Genomic DNA, 19,197 nt, shown 5'->3' on the forward strand with positions numbered 1-19,197 from the left:
TGTGTCTGTTCAGTAGAAGCTGGATTCTCTGGGCTCATTAACCTGCATGAATAATGCTTAAATCATTTGATCAAAACATAGAAAGAAAAATCCAACTTCTCCAACTACTTATCTAAAGTCGATGTCCTTTAAAGCAGCTGTGGGTCATCTATTGATTGGAATGTCGGTCATGTGATCCATGGCTCCTCTAGTCTGCAAGCGGAAGTATCCCTGGGCAAGACACTGAGCCCTGAGTTGCCCCCGGTGTTTGAATGTATAAATGTTAAGTTAAAAGCTCTTAGACAAAAAAAACACTTGTGTAGGTGTGTGTGTGTGTGTGAATGTGGCTTGTAAGAAAGCCTTTTGAGAGCTCAAATAAAGGAGAAAAGTGCTGTATAAGTGCAATTTAAATCTAAATTTGCATAGTAGTAAGAGTTATAAATTATATTGATATAGATACGGATTTTACAAAACAGAATGAATTTTAGAAGAACCTTTTTATCAAAAACAGAAAACATGGCACACTGTTTTGTCTCATATTTTATGCTGCTGAAAATAAAGTAAATGACATAAACCCGACTAAAAAAATGAATATAAAATGTTAAAACACCCTCTAGGTATTGTTAATTAAGACTAACAGTTCAAACTGTCTTGCTTTATAAGGGCTGCGTGGATGCAACGGTGAATTTGACTGACAATGTCCTCAGGATCTGATTTGTACCGGCGCACTGAATTATGTGGCGTCACTGTTTTTCCAGCTGAATGCGACTCACCTCAAATTAGGCATGATGTTATGAACGGACAAACCACCCAATACTGCAGGTTCCCTCGGCACTCTGACTGCTCAGTGGCAGTTTTTAACCACAGCAGCCTATTAAAATTGACAAAAAAAACGCTCGGCACTCTAGACTCAGCGCTGGACGGGCAAAATTAGCAGCAGCTGGATGGATGTTGTAGTGCATTCTGTATTTAAAGAGCTTAAAAAACAAGATCACAGAAAAAGCATGAACCAAGAAACGATCAAATACTACAAGTATTTTAATGATCCCCAAAGGCAGACAAAAAAACCCACAATTACACATTTGCATGGAAGTGATCACAGTGCACTAAACCCTTTGTTTCTATCTTAGTTCTCTCCTCTGGTGCTTTCCTCATTCCTGCTTTGTGTTTCCGCATGTTAACAGAAACTTCTATAAAGCAGCTGGTGAAATCAAATGATCTTTCTCCTCTTTCTCCACCTGATGGGAAGCTCAGTCTGATAATCAAGGAGTATTGCAGCCATTTGAATGTAAACCTCGAGTAGTTTCATCAGTGACATGAAAGCCCTCTTTGCACTCTGATCCTTTAGGTGCCACAGTCTGGAACAGTCTGTCACTTGTTCTTCTGTTTCCCTGACATGTTTCATGTACATGTGTGTCTTAATCACAGTATAACCAGAAAGTTCTTGCTCAAAACAGAGACTCCAAAAAGTACATGCCCGCACACACTCGCACAGACACTATGCAAGACTCCACACAGTGCAGAGAGATATTGAAGGCCTATTTCAGTGCACATCTTGTATGCAGATTTCCAGGCTAGTTAACAGCCCACCCTTACATTTCTGATTTTGGTGGAAGGGTTGGTGGGGGGAGGAAAGATTGAGGAAGTGAAGAAGTACAGAAGTTTTACATCAGATTGCATCTTGTATTGTGTATTGTGATTATGGTCCCTTGTAACCCCAGCGTTTGATGAATAATATGCACTGCAAGTCTGAGGTAATCGCCTTTATTTCTCTTCACGGTCAAGTATTATAATACAAGCATAACTATCTGAGTTTCACTCACCTCCATAACTCCTATAATAAGCAAGATTCAAAAAGGCATCAATTTGCTTTTCAAAGGAACGAGTTCTTAATCATTCTGGAGAAGATTTGAGTCACTGTAATCTTGAGTATAAATGATCCAACGAGAGCTTTAACTCAAAGCGACAAGATCCTGCCGATAACCCAGCACAGTTTTATATCAAACAATCCCACCGAGACTCACGGACGTCAAAAAAAGAAGGGAGAGAATATTAGATTTCTGTAAGAGTCAGCCTGCTGTAGCCTAAAGCTAAGAGGCATAGGCTTTTTTTAATAGACAGATGAAAGTGAGAGGGAAATGAAAGATGAAAGGAGCGAAAAAGAGAAAGAGGTTGATGTGTTTTTACATGTGTGTGTTTGCGTGTGGCCTGTTTGGCCTCCTAACTGAGAGGAATTACCATGTGGAGATGGGAGGAGATGGATGCTTGAAAACATACCAGTCATCTTAAACAACACCAGTCATTGAAAAGCATGCGCAGCGAAAAATCTGATTTTCCTCTTGTCTTTTGAAAAAGTAATGTCAGATTGTCTCAGAACAGAGAAACACATCACTGTTTTATAATGTGTGTGTCCACGTCACAGTTGGAATGTCAGTGATCTGTAAATTGTATTCATTTGTTTTTTTGATTTAATAATTGATCATAAAACTGAAAACGTCTCTTTATAAAAAATGTCTTTGTGTGTGCTTCGCAGACCTGCGGTCATGGTGTGAAGGATGAAGGCTTTACCTGCGTGTTGTGCCCAAAGGGAAAATACTCCGGAGGGAAATATGAGATCTGCAAACGTCACACAGACTGTCATGCGCTTTACAGTGCCACTGTTCACATACCAGGAACTCCCGAACGCGACGCAGAGTGTGGACCCTGTTTACCTGGGTAAAGCACACTAACAAGCAGAGGCAACAGCCATTTAACACACACAATGCAGGACACCTTTTAAATGATCACACAAAGAATCATTGAACTATTAAAATATACTCAGTGTTTTTCATTGGCTTCAGTTACTTAATCAATGTTAAATGGTAAATAAGACAAATGCATGCGATGAATTTCCATGTCATTATGGTCAGCTTCACCCATCTGTTATTCACTTTGCATTATAATAATAAGGTAGTGTGTCAATAAAAAAATAGCCTTTGTAGCCTTTTAAATACGCAAATGACATGTGAACTGTCACTTTTTTCCTGGTGCGTCTTCTTACATGTCCTTGTAAATACGTGTCCCATAAGAAAAACAGGTGCTTAAGCCTTAAAACATCTGGCTCAATGTTATATTTAAAAATGACTCGAACATTTGTTTGCCTCCAGTTTTAGCTGCTTAGTTTCTAAGTTCTTTTTACCTTTTCCTGATGCATTCCTGCATTTCTTGGCACACTACTGCCACCTATAGAACACTGACTGGTGTAAAACCAATGACATCACTCGAACAAATCGCCCTTTGCATGCAGACACAAGAAGAAGAAAGAATGGATCCAGAGATGGATAACTTTGCTATGGATGCTAGTTAATTCTGCCAAAGAAGGATATTTATGACAACTCATCTTTAGGCAAACAGACACGGCTGATTACGTCCTGAATGGATGTTCTACTCAAGCGTCGATTTACTGTACAGCATGCATTTTTAATATGATTCGCACTCGGATGCATTATTTAGCATGTGAATAGGCTGCCGTGCTCCATTCGGTTTCATACATCCTCTCGCTTTGTATGAATACACACTAAATCTTGCACTTTTCAATTTGCACATGGCAGTTGTCTTTGCAACCCCATGCCACATAAATATTAAGTCAATAAGGGGCTTTTAAATGTTGCCAGACCTTCCTCTCCTCCCTCTTCCTTATTTGCCCTTTGCATCATCAATCATGTTGTGTCGCCGCCGATAAATTGCTTGAGTTTATTTTTTTGTTTTTTTTTTCTATTCAATCATATTTCATTGGAAACATTTTTTTGGTTACATGTGGGCAATATAGCGATATATTATATAGTAGGTAGGAAATTCATAATTAGGGGATTTTTTAAGAAACATCCCACACTATCACAAGGAGTCTAATGTTGAAATCATCTCATCCTGTCATCGCCTGGATGATGATCTGCTGTCTTCTAATTTTCAAATTTAATTTGAAAAGCACCAAATCCCAATAAGACCTGCTAAAAAATTTATAATTTGTGGTGTTTTTCCAGTATAATAATTATTATTCTGTTAATAAATAAATCAATCAATTCTTTATTGACTGTCATGTATTGAAAAAAAACTGCTCATCATAAGTGAATAAGATGCCATTTTTTTATTCTCATGAACTGTTGGACTGAGTTTGCTGTTACGGTTATATTTAAAGTCCATTACAAACATCGAATCAGATGTCTCCTTATGTGTCTGCACAGCGAAGACCTCATATATGTGTTCTATATTAAACCATTACTTAATTATCTGCAATCATGTGTATTTATTCAGATATTTCACTTGTGCCCTGAAGCACAAATGATACACTACCTTCCTCTCTTCTTTCCCCCCACAGACGCTTCATAACTTCATAAATCTGTACCAAGCCACGCTTCGTGCCCTCAAGGCATCAATTATGTACATATCCTCACAGATTCAAACTTTTAACCTTCGCTGCTTCCACATACTTTTGAATCGTGTTGAACTTATAAGTGTCTTGAAACCCGGTTGTGTCTGAAAGTCTTGCGTTTCATACATTATGTGATTTCTCTATTTAGTTTTTCTCTTGCTGCCTTTGCTAAAGACACTTTGTGTTTTCCAGGTATTACAGGTTGGGGAACAGGTCAGAAAAGCCCTATTGGATGGTTTGCCATTCCTGCCAAAACGCACCACGCAACACCAAAGAATGTAAGTTTAGCTACTTTTTTCTTAATTTTTGCTCCATTTGTTTTCACGCATTTTTTTTAAATGTTATCTCCCAACTCTAAATTTTTTCTATCCATGCATACAACAACTACAAAAGCTACCAAACATTAAAGTTTTTTTTTCCTAAATGAAAGGAAGTACAATATGACAGTGGAAAAGCAGATGTCTGCCGTAAGCCTGTGCTCCATTTAAGGAAACAATTAAAGGTCAGAGGTTGTGTTGAGTTCTGCCAGACTCTCTGATGGATACAAGGAAGTTGTACGCCCACTCCCCCCCCGGATCAGTGCTTCTCTGGCTCCACAGGGCTGTTTGGCTGCTTATCAATAACATCGTTGCCTCACTGGTTATTCTGCTTACCTGACACTATATGCTATATATGTTTGTGTGTGAGTGTGTGTGTGTGCAAACTGTTGCTGCAATCACAGACATTTCTTGAGACTTGCAACACGGCGCATAAATCTTGAGCAGTCACATCTTCTTGTTTGTTTGACCGTCCTGAATTGGAGGCATAGTTGCTGTGTAGTGGATGTGTGATGTGTTGTGATATGCAAGCAGATTAATTGCTTTTTCATTGTACAATTGTCACAGAGTCTCTTGTGGGTTGTTTTCCTTTTTGCAAACTTTCAACAGTGCTAGTGTGTTTCTAATGATGAGCAGTGCTGAAGACGTTTGCAGTTCTGCTTTGCCCCCCATGTGTTCATCCAGATGTGGCAGATCAGAACATCAGCAGGATCTGAACTGCGTTTGTGACCCTGGCTGGTACATCCTGCTAAGCAAACGATATTCATTGTCCCATCATTGCTCAAAATCCCCTTTGAGTCGGAAACAATTTTTATTGTGTCATATTTAATGAGCGTGTTTTGAAAGATTGAAACCCCAAAAAGCAGCCTGGGCCTGCAGAGAAGAGGGTGTGAAGTGTGTGTGTGTGTATGTTGTGCTTGTTTCTGTGTGTAAGGATAAGCACTTGATTTTCAACAGCAACCTAATTGTCTCTCCCAGGCATGGAAATGAGTGATTGAGTGATGTTGTAAAGCAATGCAAATAAGATAAGATAAAGTGATGTGAATACTACAAAGAAATGGCAAATATAGCAAGTATTAAATCTCATTTAAAACCCTTTTCATTTAAACATTTTGCATTTCTCCTCATTTTGAAGACTGGAAAATACCTTTTGTTAGATAGGGGGATTGATAAACTCCTGTAGCTCAGCTTTTTATAGTATGGATGACTGTAAAAGGGTTACCAACTGCGTATTTCCTAAACCTTCCTACTTGTTATGCTTCAGCCAAGGTGGATCTAAGTTTTGATGTTGTGGCTTCTCTTTCAGCAATATTATGCAAAAAAATACCGGCTCGGCTTTATTAAACTCAGAGAAGCTGAAGCATGGCCAAAGGAAGAACCCATTAAATGTTGGTGCCGATCCAGATCATTCTTTTATATTTCAAGACAAGGCACTGGCCTCCAAATGCCCTTCTACTTTAAAGATTTTAACCATAACTCTAAGATATGTTTGGGATACCAAATCAGTTTAAAAAGCAAATAAATCAAGTCTTTAACAAACCTGACATGAATGTAAATCATGCAGTGTGGCTTCCTGGAGTTAGGTTGTTTAGACTGGATGAATTTTTCCCTACATTTTAAATCATGCACAATTTAATTACATCCCTTTGAATGAGGTCTTCAAAAATAATGTGCCCCCAACAGTAAATACGAAAGCTGGGAGTTCTCTTTGCTTAAGGTGAAGGCAGGCTGACACTTGCCATGTAATCTGTAAATTACCCTGGCTCCTGCCTCGCTCTGTGTGTGCGATAATTAAAACTTTGGCGGGTATGAGAAAAAAAAAAAAAGAAAAAAAAAGATGATTAGCATGTTTGTGCTTGCGCTGATGCTACCCTTTGGCAGGCTGCTGATGAGTCTGTAGACGTTGCTCAATTTCTTCGGTCACCTTTTGATTTCTGTGTGCCGTTTCTCAAGTGAGCATAAATGCACTAAAAATAAAAAGATGGCATTTCCAGTATCAACAGGGATCATAATGTTAATCTTTTTTGCCAACTCTGCTGTAAGAGGTGTCACCTCACACACTGCTGGGTAATTCTGCTCTTCTTAGTTTGTTGGGACCTAAGCAGTCAGATCGCCCAGCGAAATTATCAGTTTTTCAGCCTGGGTTCAGACTCCGAGACATGATTAAGAGATTAAACCACAAGACGCTAAAGAGAATTCCAGATCAGGCTCATATCCTTATCCAGAGAGTCTAAACAGATACCTCACGTTAATAACTTCAATCACAGGACACTGCAATCTGCGTGTGTGCATGTGTCTGTGTTTGTGTATGTGTGTGTTGATATGAGGCTCTGAGACCATGGGAAGTGGCAAGCCAAATGCCAACAAGGTCTATAGTATATCAGCTCGGTGAAAGGAAAGACTGATTAAAAGAGTTGATTTATGAGCTGCCATGAGTTTACGGCTCCATTAGGAAAGAGGAAAAGCAGCTGATGAATAATCCAGAAAGAGTCACAATGAGAGGAGGCGAAAAGAGCAGGACAGATAGGAAACAGAGGGAAATCTGGACAGAGAGTTACTGCTTTGTGTCCACCCTGCCCAATGTAACAGTTTGTTTACTGCAGCGGGAGAAGGTCTGAAAGAAATAAAGTTTTACTGCTCCTAGCGCAGATGATTTTCTTTTGTGAAATGTTAGAGTTTGGAGAATGATCCAGTGCATTGCTTTTGAGGTCAATAAAATGCAAGGCCAAAGCTAACACACTGCCAGTAGTGAATGATGGGATGCAAACTTTGCCAATAACCAATGTCCATACCATGAAGCATCTGGGGTACCTCCCTTTTTGGAGAAATCTGAAACATTTACTCATTTATGGGGATGCAGGCCTCACCAGTCACCATTTCTTTGCTTGATCCTCAATATTTAAATAGGAAGTTTAAATATTAAATTATTAATTAAGTTATTTCAACTTAGCATAAAGCCTGAAGACAGACATTAGGTAACAAAAGCCACCCACAAATGGTGAAAGGATTCTAATACACCTAAAGTCTAAAGTGCCTTTAGGTGACTAATGTGATTTGTTGTTTTTATCTAAATAAAAATGAATTGAATTTGTTTAGTTTTCACTGAATACTTGAAGTAATGTGATTTCCGGGTCACGTGTGTTGAAATGCGTGGCGATGGACGTGAACTCCAAATTATCCATAAACGAGAATGTGTGTGTTATAGCCGCAGTTAACGAAGTAGACTGAATTACGACACTCAGCCTGTCTCTGTGTGTGTTTGTGTTTGTTTCCCAGGCATGCAAACCAACAAACCGAAAGAAAAAACAATATTTCACAGTGGTAGCACAACTGTGTTCCCTTCTGTAATTAAAGGTATACACAAATACGCAAATATCATCCTCTGTCTCATCAATCATCCATTCTTTCTCTTTCTCTCTCTCGTTTCTCACAACACATAACTTTACATCATTGCCTCCATCTTTCAGATTCCCACGGACAGGGTCACCTGGCAACAGCTCTCATTATCGCCATGTCGACCATTTTCATCATGGCCATCGCCATTGTTCTCATCATCATGTTTTACATCCTGAAGGCCAAACCGAATGGCCAGGGTGAGACGAATAAACAAACACGCGCGCAAAATCTCATCTGAAAAGTAGATGTTTGCGTTTTTTGTGATATTTATAATGAGCGCGTGTGTTTTTTGGCAGCGTGCTGCTCCGGACAGGTTGTGAAAGCAGTGGAGGCTCAGACCAACAAACAGGAAGACAAGAAAGACGTCCCTGGTGAGACAGGCTGCGCACACTCTACAATTAATGACACGAACACTGTTATTATTGTTTGAGATGTTTTTTTTCCACTCTCATAATTGGTAGTAAAAAACAATTAATTTGTTTACATGTGTGCTAGTATCCCGCTTATGACCCTTATAATGGTTTTGATTATACATTGCGATGTTTATGGGAAATATGAGTAATATACTTGCATAAACAACTGTAACATTTTCCACATTTTTGGCCATGTGTAAAGATGCAGACACACTTTTGACCCCATCTTGCGTATCCTCTCTCGCTCTCTCTTTCTTTCTTTGTTTTAATTGGATAATGGCTTGGATTGAAAACAAGTCAAACAAGTTGACATTTTAAGGCAGAAAAATACAAATACAATACATGTGTTCAATACATGTTTTTAATAACTAGGATACTAGGAAGCCAGTGAGGAACTCTCCACTTCAAGCATATGTGCCACAAATTTGGCTTTCAACTCTAAGGCCACATAAAGTTGGTGCTTTTTTCCCCCCTTTTCTTTTTGTTCTTAAAACCAACGTCAGCTGTGCTTAAGAAGAAAAGTAGCTGCAGTTACCGGCATCATTCAGAGTACTTAGTTAATATAGACGCAATTATAAGCTAATATACCACAAGATATTTCTTCCACAATCTATTACAAGAGGATAGTTCCCTGTCCTGAAGGGTAGAAACAAAATAACTACGAGCATACATTTACTTTGTGACATTAGGGGTTGTTTATGCGCCGACCATCTGTTTTTCTTCTCTAACTTTCTCATTGTTTTCATATCTGTAAAAGTAAACAGGCCGACAGTCACTAACTGATCATTACCATGTTTCCATAAACTCCCCTCACATGTTGCACATTTTCAAAAGCTTAGCCCACAAAATATATACTCGATAAAGTTAAATCAAACTTAAAAAGCGCGCTTCAAATAGCACAAAGACACACAAATGTACATGATTAGAGAAACAAGAGCAACTCTAATTAGCATTTTTTCCACTCTTAGCTTTAAAGACTATAAGATGACTCAAAAAATAGTTGCGATGACACGAATGCGTTCAGCAGTCAGCGGAAGTATGAATAGAAACCACGCGGCAGCACTAAATCCTGCAGAAAAAAACCCTTACAAACCTTAATTCAGGTAAATGAGTGACTGGCTTTGTCAAACCAAACACCGAATGTTATCTTTGGACAAGGTGTCCACACATGTATTACCCAAAGCTTTATTGAAGCGCTCTGGGCTCAGCTGATAATGATTTTTCTTTTTGATTGAAGTTAGACATTGCAGTCTGTTCTGCAACCATTACATACTGAAGAAGAAAAAAAAGTGTTTCCTTGTATTTGAAGAGCGCTTGGAGCAGCTTCCACATGTGAATTATAGGACACATGTTAAAATCTGTCCTGCAACCAGTGCAGTGCTGACCATGTGTCATCAAACAAACTGTATCATCTCATCAGATCTAATAGAATCCTGTATAAATGTTAATACTCTGCTGTATTTATGTGCACACATACAATTTGGAGCGTTATGTTTTCAAATGCAGCTGTGTGCTTTTACACTTTATGTGTGTGTGTGTGTGTGTGTAGGCTGATAGACGTGCAGCGTGATGAATACATCATGGTGGAATGCAAAAGCTTCTAGAGACGAAGTCATACGTTGCTTTAGGCGCCGTTTTTCATGACAATGATGCTCTGTTCGATTTCAATCCCAGACTGGCTGAATAACCACTTACATGTGGTGTAAATGAGAACACACACACACTCACACAGTTACTGTATCACTGGCCACAGACACATTAAAACTTAAGACGTGATAGGTTAAAAAAGAAAAAAAAAGTGGTTAGAGAGTCATTAAAGCTAAATGTCTTCATTGTTAGTTAATTTTGGGTTATTGTAATTGGCTGGGTCAGTGCGAGTCTGTGAATGCACTCTGGATGACTGGTGTGTGTATTTGGGAGACAAGCCCATTGCTTGGAGCTCTACCGGTGCTATCTGCCACTCATGTAGACACTGACTTAATAAGGCTCCAAGATGAAAGACACAGGCGCTTTATTTCACACACACCCTTACACACACACACACACACACACACACACACACACACACACACACACACACAGGGCTTGTTCCACTTTGGTATTCACTCATTATGCTGTCTATCCCTATCAGTGTCCATGATGTAAGTGTAATTTAATATAATATCCGCTGTAATCATTTTTATGTATTACTCCAAGTGCAGTTCCGTTTTAAGGAAAAAAAGCTTTTAGCCTCAGGAACCCATGTTCATATTTATATTCTAATTGATGCCAATGTGGATTAAAAATTGCTCGTTTGATGCAGTCAAAAAAAGCTGACAAAAGTGGATTGGTGCGCTTTTCTTTTTAGTTTGGGGCTTGTGGATCACTTGTGTGTTCGTAACGAATTTTTGTCGATGATATTTTTGGGTTTGTTTGGTGAATAATGTGTCTCGACACCATGTACTGTAGCACACTTGATGTCTTATGGTCACTGAGGTTTTCTGTGTGTCTCTTGGTTTTCTTATTCTGAAAACACCAGTAATCCTGTGCGCTCTCTCTTTTGTTGTCGCAGACAATGTGGTGATATTCTCAGAGAAAGACGAGTTCGACAAACTGAAAGCTCCTCCTCAGAAGACTGTGAAAAGGTGAGAGAAGAGTCTGACTCACTGGCCTACTTCAGCCTGAGTGCACAAATAGGTTCAGACAAAATGAAAAGCTTCTCTGTGATTGCTGGTAAAAAAAAATCCAGGCAGCTTAAAGTTTTAGGCAGCAAAAAACTGAAAGCGTGATCCGGTAAGAACTGACATGCAGCTTGTTATGAGCTCAGCTACACTGGGTCTGCAAAAGATGAAGGGTTCCACACACACGTGCATGATTTTAGGGATTTAGATCAAGGCGATAAACAAAAGACTTTATTTTATCCAGTGAGATCTTTATAACCAAGGCTATAATAGAAAATCTGCTACAGTACAATCAATCAATCACATGGCAGCAACTAAATGGATTTAGGGATTTAGACATGGTCAAGACAAGCTGTTGATGTTCAAACTGAGCATCAGAACGGGGAAGAAAGGTCATTTAAGTGACTTTGAAGGTGGCGTGGCTGTTGATGCTAGATGGATTAGTGTGAGTAGTTCAGAAATTGCTCATCTACTTGGATTTTCCTACACAAGCATCTCTAGATTTTTGCAGAGAATGGTCTGAAAAAGAAAAATATTCAGTGAGTGGCATCTCTCTGGCTGAAAATGAGTTTTTGATGCCAGAGAGGAAAATCGCCTGACTGCTTCGAGCTGACAGGAAGGCAACGGTAACTCAAATAACTACTTGTTAAAACCAAAGTATGCAGAAGAGCATCTGTGAATCCACATGTCAAGTCTTGAAGCAGAGGAATTACAGCAGCAGAAGTACCATGGTGTACCTATATCCTGATGGCCGCTAGAAGCGCGGTAACATATCACAAATAGTCTCAAACTTGTGTTAAACATGACAATGAGTTCACTGCACTCAGATCATCTCTAAAGTCACCAGATCTCAATCCAATAGAGCATCCTTGGGATGTGGTCGAACACGAGATTCATATCACGGACTGAAAAAAGCTGAAAATTTGCAGCAACTGCATGCTGGCCTGTCAAGATGGGCCGAAGTCTCTGAATGTTTCAAACAGCTTGTTGAATCTATGCAAAGTATTAAAGCAGTTCTGAAGGCAGAAGAGGGTCCAATCTGGTACTAGCAACATGAAACTAAGAAAGTTGGCAGCGATAGTATTTTAAATACATTATTAATTACAATAATGATTAGACAAATGAGTTTAAATGGATCTGCTGAATGTTTATTGACTTTTTTTACTGTATGAAATTTCTATAAAACAGCAAAAAGGGTCTTGTAATTTTATTATACTGAGGTTATAGAAGCCAAACATATCCAGTGGACATAAGCAGAAAAATTATCACATTTAGGAAAATAAGTTCAAAAAAGGAATAATAAGGTATGAAAGAATAACTGCCAACCCATTTACTCCTAAATTGTAAATGAACAAACTTGTGTGTGGTCTTCAAACCAAAATACTTTTATCTTCCAAGCGTAACACTATCCATAGATGAAATGTGCAAATGTTGGTGACTTCAGGATAACTGTGCTAAATGTATCGCTAATAATGTATATGTCCACTCACTGTTAGGCACACCCACTGTGACTTTCTTAACCACACGAAGTAGAATTACTTTTTTACTTTCATAAATTTTTACTTTATGGCAAATGCAGATTCATTAGATTTCACATGTGTACCCAATGAAGAGGCGACACTCTCTGAATGTGCGTTATATGTTTGTGTATACTAATGTGTGCGTTTGCATTTGTATTTGGTGCCGTAGACTCAACAAAGAGAATCTTTAATCAGTATTCTGGAACGTGCCCATAATTAAGCGACCACAAAACAAGTCACTGCAGTTTTGTCCTGTATATACATACACATATGTGTAGTGTTCAAAACACATTCATTTCTGGTTTTTCTTTGTCTTTTTTTTTAATTTAGTAGAAAGCCATTATGTGGCTTTGGAGAAGGCAAAGGAGGTGGGTTTGGAGGGGGATGTGAGGGCTACAGATGAGCCCTGAAGTCTGGCAAATACTGAGAGACAAACAGAGAGGGTAGTTGTTAAGCGGGATAGGGGTATTTATTCCAGGCCTCATCTTAAACCACCACCAGGTAAAATCATGTCCTGGCAGACAACAAAAGAACGACAGTTTTCTTACCTTCCTCTTTCACCTACATCTTGTTCCGCATGTGAGGACAGTGCTGCTGGTGGCTAATGTGCATAAAGCATACAGTACTGCACGCAAAGTTACAATGAAGCACTGTGTTCAGATGTTACAGTGCTCGTAGTCAGCACGCTTAGATTGATAATACTGAGACGGGTGTAAATTAGAGAATAAAAGAGCCACACATATGCACACACACACTCCACAGCATAAATAGTGTGGTACAGCAGCATGCCAGAGGATGTGCTAACTCACTGCATTAGCTGCCAGAGTGGGTGTAAGATGTCTGGGAAACAATGCCATGTTGTGTGTGTGTGTGTGTGTGTGTGTGTTTAGAAGATGAGTCCAGGACATCGAAACAATGGCATTCTGTAAGTATCTCTGTCAAAAAAAAGCGCTTTTGCGAGAAAATCCAGAGCAGAGAGAGAAAGAGGGAGAGGAGCGGTATTAAAATGATATTACATAGTATCATATTTTAAAATGCCCTGCTTATTTCAGTCAATCACAGGAACTGCTTAGAAACATCAGCAACAAAACAGCATTCTTCTCTGATTCCTGCTACGTTTGCAAAGACAAAAGTCATTCTTTGGGTGTTAGTTGTCACCATTTGCATGTTAATGTAATAGTGTTACAGCAGGCAGGGCAGAATTGCTCTGACTGCAACAAAAGAGTGGCTTTTTATGCGTGAAAAGCAGCGTTCAAGTGTAAACGTGCAGTCGCCAGTTTACTTGGCATACCCAGCTACAGCTAGGGCAGCTCAGTACATTTACCTTATCTTATTTATTATGTCATTAAATAAAAAGAACAGCAGCTTGCTATAGAGCAATTCGGCGGGATGAGGCAGAGTAGGTGAAATTAAGTTGAATAAATGTGATTTTTTTTTTTTAGGGAAAATTCAAAACAAATAGCTGATTTTCCATTTATTAAATAAAAATGTTTTATGATTACTGATCGCTAAAAACACTGCATGGTGGTGAGGCAGTGAACTTTCCTTCACCTCTGAAGTAAGGCATGCCAGAAAAAGTCATAGAGACTAGAAATTGAGAAATAGAACTGCCCGCAGGTAAATAAATCCACCAATCACTGTCTCTGAAGTTCACAGAAATAACTAATCCTCACCAGGAACTAGTGAGGTGGGTTAACCCTTTAAACTTTGTACACCTTAAGCAAACTGCATTTGTGTTTATTATTAAGGCATTGAGGTGTTGGTGGACACCTCTGTAGCTTAGAGGTGCCCGCTTCTAATCCACTGAGGACTGCTGACTGTGGTCTTGCGACTGCATACCATATACTCACATTTTAAATACCTGCAAATATGAGTATCATCGACCTATGTATGCATACTTACGTATGTGTTTATATTTGCAGTGAAAATGATGCATCTTCAGAAAATGAGCAGCTGTTGAGCCGCAGCATCGACAGCGACGAGGAGGCGGGAACAGAAAAGCAGGGCTCGGCAGAGACCACTAACCTCGACCCTAACCTGTGCCTGGTCAACCTAGGCAACAAACCCGACCTCTGCCTGCTCTCCCTGGGGCTCTTGGACCGTGGCCGCGTATGCAATGGCACCCCAGGCATCGCAGCCAGTCAGACTAACATCCCGAGTCCCAACCACATGAACAATGTCAACCGCATCGCAAGCAGCAACCACATCAGCAGTGTGAATGGGATCAACAACAACAATAAAACCCCAGGGGTAGGAAGACGAGGCCTTTATAGTGGAGAAAAAAAATCTGATTATGAACAGATTCTCAGTTAAGTATCATCTTGGGATAACGTTTTTTTTTTTCTAATTCACAGATGCTACAGAGTCGGAGGAAAAAGATTCTAGATCTGTATGCCAGAGCCTGCAATGCGACTGAGGGTAAATCTGTCACTTAGAGGAAAATATCCTCTGTAACAAGTTTTATCATCAACAACATGTGGGATGGTTTCACAGTTTTCTGGTGACAACCTGTGACCCTCGAACTCTACTCCATAAAATAAAGCTAAATAACAAAAAAATAATTCAATATTAATTTATATATATGAGTTTTTTGTGCCATACTTTCTGTATTTTTTTTGCAATTTATTGCTTAAAAATTAATTGTGCAATTTATCAGATATTTGAGAGGAAATAAATATCACACTGATTATGTAAAAGTCTCAAAAACTCATAAAAACCGATATGATAAAATAGGTTTTAAGGGGTTAATGGCATCTACAGGTCCACTGAACCTTTGAATGAAAGTTTTGAAACAAGCTTATTTGTCTCTACCCAGGCCTCAGCCCCACAGAGCTTCCCTTTGACTGCCTGGAGAAGGCCAGCCGCATGCTGAGCTCCTCCTACAGCAGCGACGCCGCCGTGGTGAAGACTTGGAGGCACCTGGCTGAGAGTTTTGGACTGAAGCGCGACGAGATCGGCGGCATGAGCGACGGCCTGCAGCTCTTCGAGAGAGTTAGCACGGCGGGCTACAGCATCCCCGACCTACTTACTCGCCTGGTGCAGATCGAAAGGCTGGATGCCGTGGAGTCGCTCTGTGCAGATGTGCTGGGCAGTAGCGAGGGGGCAGCAGTGGCTGGACGGCAGGGAATTGGCAGTTTTCACAGCCAGTTAGTGTGTCCTTCTCCCTGCCCATCTCCATCCCATCGCTGCGCCAGTGTTTAAATAAGAAGTGAAGCAGAAACATAAGAGACTTAGAGACTTGATTGCCTTACAGTACACATGTATGTACGGACATTTACTGCTCTGACAAGGAGGAAAGCACATTTAAATACACACGTTACCCCATTAGATGAAGAATGTCGATGGACTTTAGTGTCCACAATCCTTTTTTTCTTTTATGTATAAAAGCTAATAGTTTGAAAAACACTTTCTCTCTTTCAAAGTGTTTGAAAGAGAGAGCAAAATCAAAGGCCTCAGATTCACATTAACCTCAAGTTTGCCATTTCAAATAATTTCTCTTTTGCAAGAATATAAGAATCAGAATTAGCTCCCATTTTGATAGATTCTTGACTTTCATAAATGCAACACTTTAGTAAAAAATCATGTGGAAAGCCTGTGCGCTGGATGCACAGTTCTTTTTTTTCCTAAACATTTTTTTTAAGAAATCACCAGGAAAAGATGAAATGGCATGCTAATGGAAAGTCACTGGAAAGTGGCAGACTGAGGATGCCTTCCTACTGGCTCACTCACTTAAGTTTCTCACCAAAGCCTTGCCGCAGTGACATAACCAGACGTTTGCATCCATATACAGAAAGCGATCTGGTGTGACCGCAGCATGAGCGAACATTCATAACTCAGTCATGTCTTAAAACAGGAAAAACGGCTGATTAGAGCAGTCATTGTGTCTGAGTGGAAAACATCCTTCAGCTCAGCTCGGCTTACATTTGGTAAACCTGCTTGCGAACTCTGGAAGTTTGTGGACGCCCTGGCGTCTCTCCCTAAACCGTGGAGTCACCAGCAAACACACAACAGTGTGCTAGAGTGGATTGTGATATTTTTATTCTGGAGGATCAGTTTTGGGTTGACTTTGCACTCTTGTTTACTTTAAAACACCGACCGGATTTATTCATTGATTAACATATGTGTGGTAAATGTGGAAACACTGATCACAAGCAGATGTTGTGTATGGAAAAGTTCAACCAAGCACCTCACAAAAAAAAAAGAAAACCCCCAAAACACATGGACTCGTTTTAGGTGGTGTGTTCAGTGTTTCAGCTTTAATCCCATACACTGAATGAACACTACTCCGCTGCCTGTACTCCATCTAAGCACGTGCGTCCGCAGTCCACCGCCTACAAGTTTAACACACATCTCTCACATACTCTCTTACTTCACGTACTTCCTTAGCAATGACCCATTCTCTGACCCCCCTCCACCTCAAATATTCGCCCTCTTCCATCTTATACCCCAATACTGTGGTCTAGTGCTGCCGCCAGCCCTAATTATTTGGCGTGTGGCTCCCCATGCCCCTAATAGGCTGAAGTGTTGCGGTTTACAGAGCGGGTGTAAAGTGCCTGTGATTTCCAGCACCTAATTAAGCATTTAGGGACACTTAACCACTGAAAGCCCAGTGGAAAAGCTATAAAATCACTGCATTAAAAAGAGCAGTGCCAGGCCAGAGGAATGACTAAATGCCTCCGGGGTTGCTGCGCTGTCAACGGTGAGACGGTGCAGTCGGTTGCGGTGGAGGTAGCACTACAGTTGTGTCCTATAACGTCTGGTCTTATTCAGCTCTTGTGGTTAGCTCAGTCATGCTCACACACAGGATTATAGCTCGCCTCTCCCCGATGGGACCAATATAGCAAACAAGATCAGCATGCAGTTGTGTGAGTTCTGGAAAGCAGCTGAAGCCACTTAGGTGCTGTACGTACAGTAAATAAACTGTGGGTCTGTTAAGCATCTGATTGAACCTTTTTAAAGACCTGCATTTTAATGATCCCCTGAAGTCCATTATAAGTGATGTTAACAGTTAACATGCTGTAGGTTGACTCTGCTGCTTCCTGCAGAATTTAAGCTTCCAAACTTAACCACGCAGTGCCGAAACTGGCTTTGATCTCATTTCTCGGGAATGGAGCGGATCTTCATCTGATACCTGATGTTGTCTGGGTAATCTGCCATGACTGATAAGCACAGACTTTTTTCTTTCCTAAAGCTCGTTGTTCCCATTTTACATGCCAACCTGGAGCTGGACTCCATTATTTTAAATTTATTTACATTTATGCTTATCAAGTATGACTCCAGAATCTGCTTGTTCTTGATTTAAAGCTTACAATTAAATGTACTGCTTTATTAGAGCTTGACTGTCATCATCAAATCCACTTCAGTTCACAAATATTCTTTTTGAATTGTAATATGCTGTTGATAGATTTTTAAAAAGAAAAAAAAAATAGTGAGTCAGTGGACTGAAGTGCAGCCTGTTTTAAGACAAATTTTGTATGACATGTAATATGCTGACATAATAACAAGCAGAAGCCAAACATGAATTACTTACCTCAGTAGCACATGCAGTATAGTAGAGCATGTAAAAACACACAAACTCTTTTACAGAACCAAAGTGTCGCTGTATATATAACTTATTATTGTACATAAACTATATCTTATTAAAGATGTATGGCTGAAATGGCATGGTATTTTAATCTGTTTGTGTATTTATTGGTTTGTCCTTATGCAGCGTTCAGAAATCAGGAGAATGAAACCAGATTTGAAGGTAGATGGTTATTTATAACCGAGCTATAGGGCGCAGTATACTTGTGATCACAGTATATGTTGGATGAATGTGTATTTTGTGCTTTTGCCTGGTATGTTGGACCCTTCATAGACTAGCAGCCTGTCCAGGGGTGTAAACCCACATCTTGTCCTGTGGCAGCTTAGAGACTCTCTTCAGTATAAAACGAGAGAAATCATCACAGAGATCGTCTTTACCCATTTTTTTCCCTTAGGATGACATTACCCCAATCTGCAGGGCACAAGGTGGCACTGAGCAGCTGGATGGGAGCTGAAAATTATCCATTCATCTGTTCTCCTTCGCTTATCCTTAAATTATATGATACACATATCCCATGTATTAATTTTAGTCACCAGAGCTTAGCTCACATGAACCCTTTTTTGACCAGCCTGTCAGGGAGCTCTCACTAGAACCATCTTCAAAAGGGGAATGGCTTTTGTGAGCATGAAGTTCCAATGAACTTCTAAAATCTATACAAAGGTGCATTGAAGATCTGCTCTGTGAGAGAACGCTTTACTAAGGGACTTTACATTGATATTTCTTTTAATATATCACCTATACAGATGTGGCACAGGAGTAAGAAAATACAAATAAAGTATTCAGTTTGGATTCTAACTTATCATTATTACTTTATAATCTACAATAGTCAATACACAGACTGAGTATACATAAAAAGAGTACCATATGTGTCATGAATCATGTCAGAAATGAATGACATATAGGGTGGTAAATAACCCATA

The 19,197-nt window shown here is 39.8% G+C and overlaps 1 protein-coding gene across 1 annotated transcript in view; it reads left to right on the forward strand.

The window, feature by feature from the left end:
• Nucleotides 1-18,353, forward strand: part of edar (ectodysplasin A receptor) — a 34,153-nt gene extending 15,800 nt beyond the window's left edge. Inside the window, exons 4-12 of the mRNA XM_086267177.1 lie at nt 2,513-2,694; nt 4,580-4,665; nt 7,981-8,058; nt 8,172-8,297; nt 8,397-8,471; nt 11,065-11,137; nt 14,616-14,943; nt 15,048-15,111; nt 15,509-18,353. Of these exons, the coding sequence (XP_086123303.1) occupies nt 2,513-2,694; nt 4,580-4,665; nt 7,981-8,058; nt 8,172-8,297; nt 8,397-8,471; nt 11,065-11,137; nt 14,616-14,943; nt 15,048-15,111; nt 15,509-15,894 (1,398 nt within the window). The 3' untranslated portion in view covers nt 15,895-18,353. The remainder of the gene's footprint in view (nt 1-2,512; nt 2,695-4,579; nt 4,666-7,980; nt 8,059-8,171; nt 8,298-8,396; nt 8,472-11,064; nt 11,138-14,615; nt 14,944-15,047; nt 15,112-15,508) is intronic.
• The last annotated feature ends 844 nt before the right edge of the window (nt 18,354-19,197 follow it).

Source organism: Aulonocara sp. 'chitande type north' Nkhata Bay, linkage group LG16 (assembly GCF_057382095.1).
Source record: "Aulonocara sp. 'chitande type north' Nkhata Bay isolate Kocher_YH1m ecotype deep benthic linkage group LG16, A_spYH_male_GT1.1, whole genome shotgun sequence".
Classification (NCBI taxonomy): Eukaryota; Metazoa; Chordata; class Actinopteri; order Cichliformes; family Cichlidae; genus Aulonocara; species Aulonocara sp. 'chitande type north' Nkhata Bay.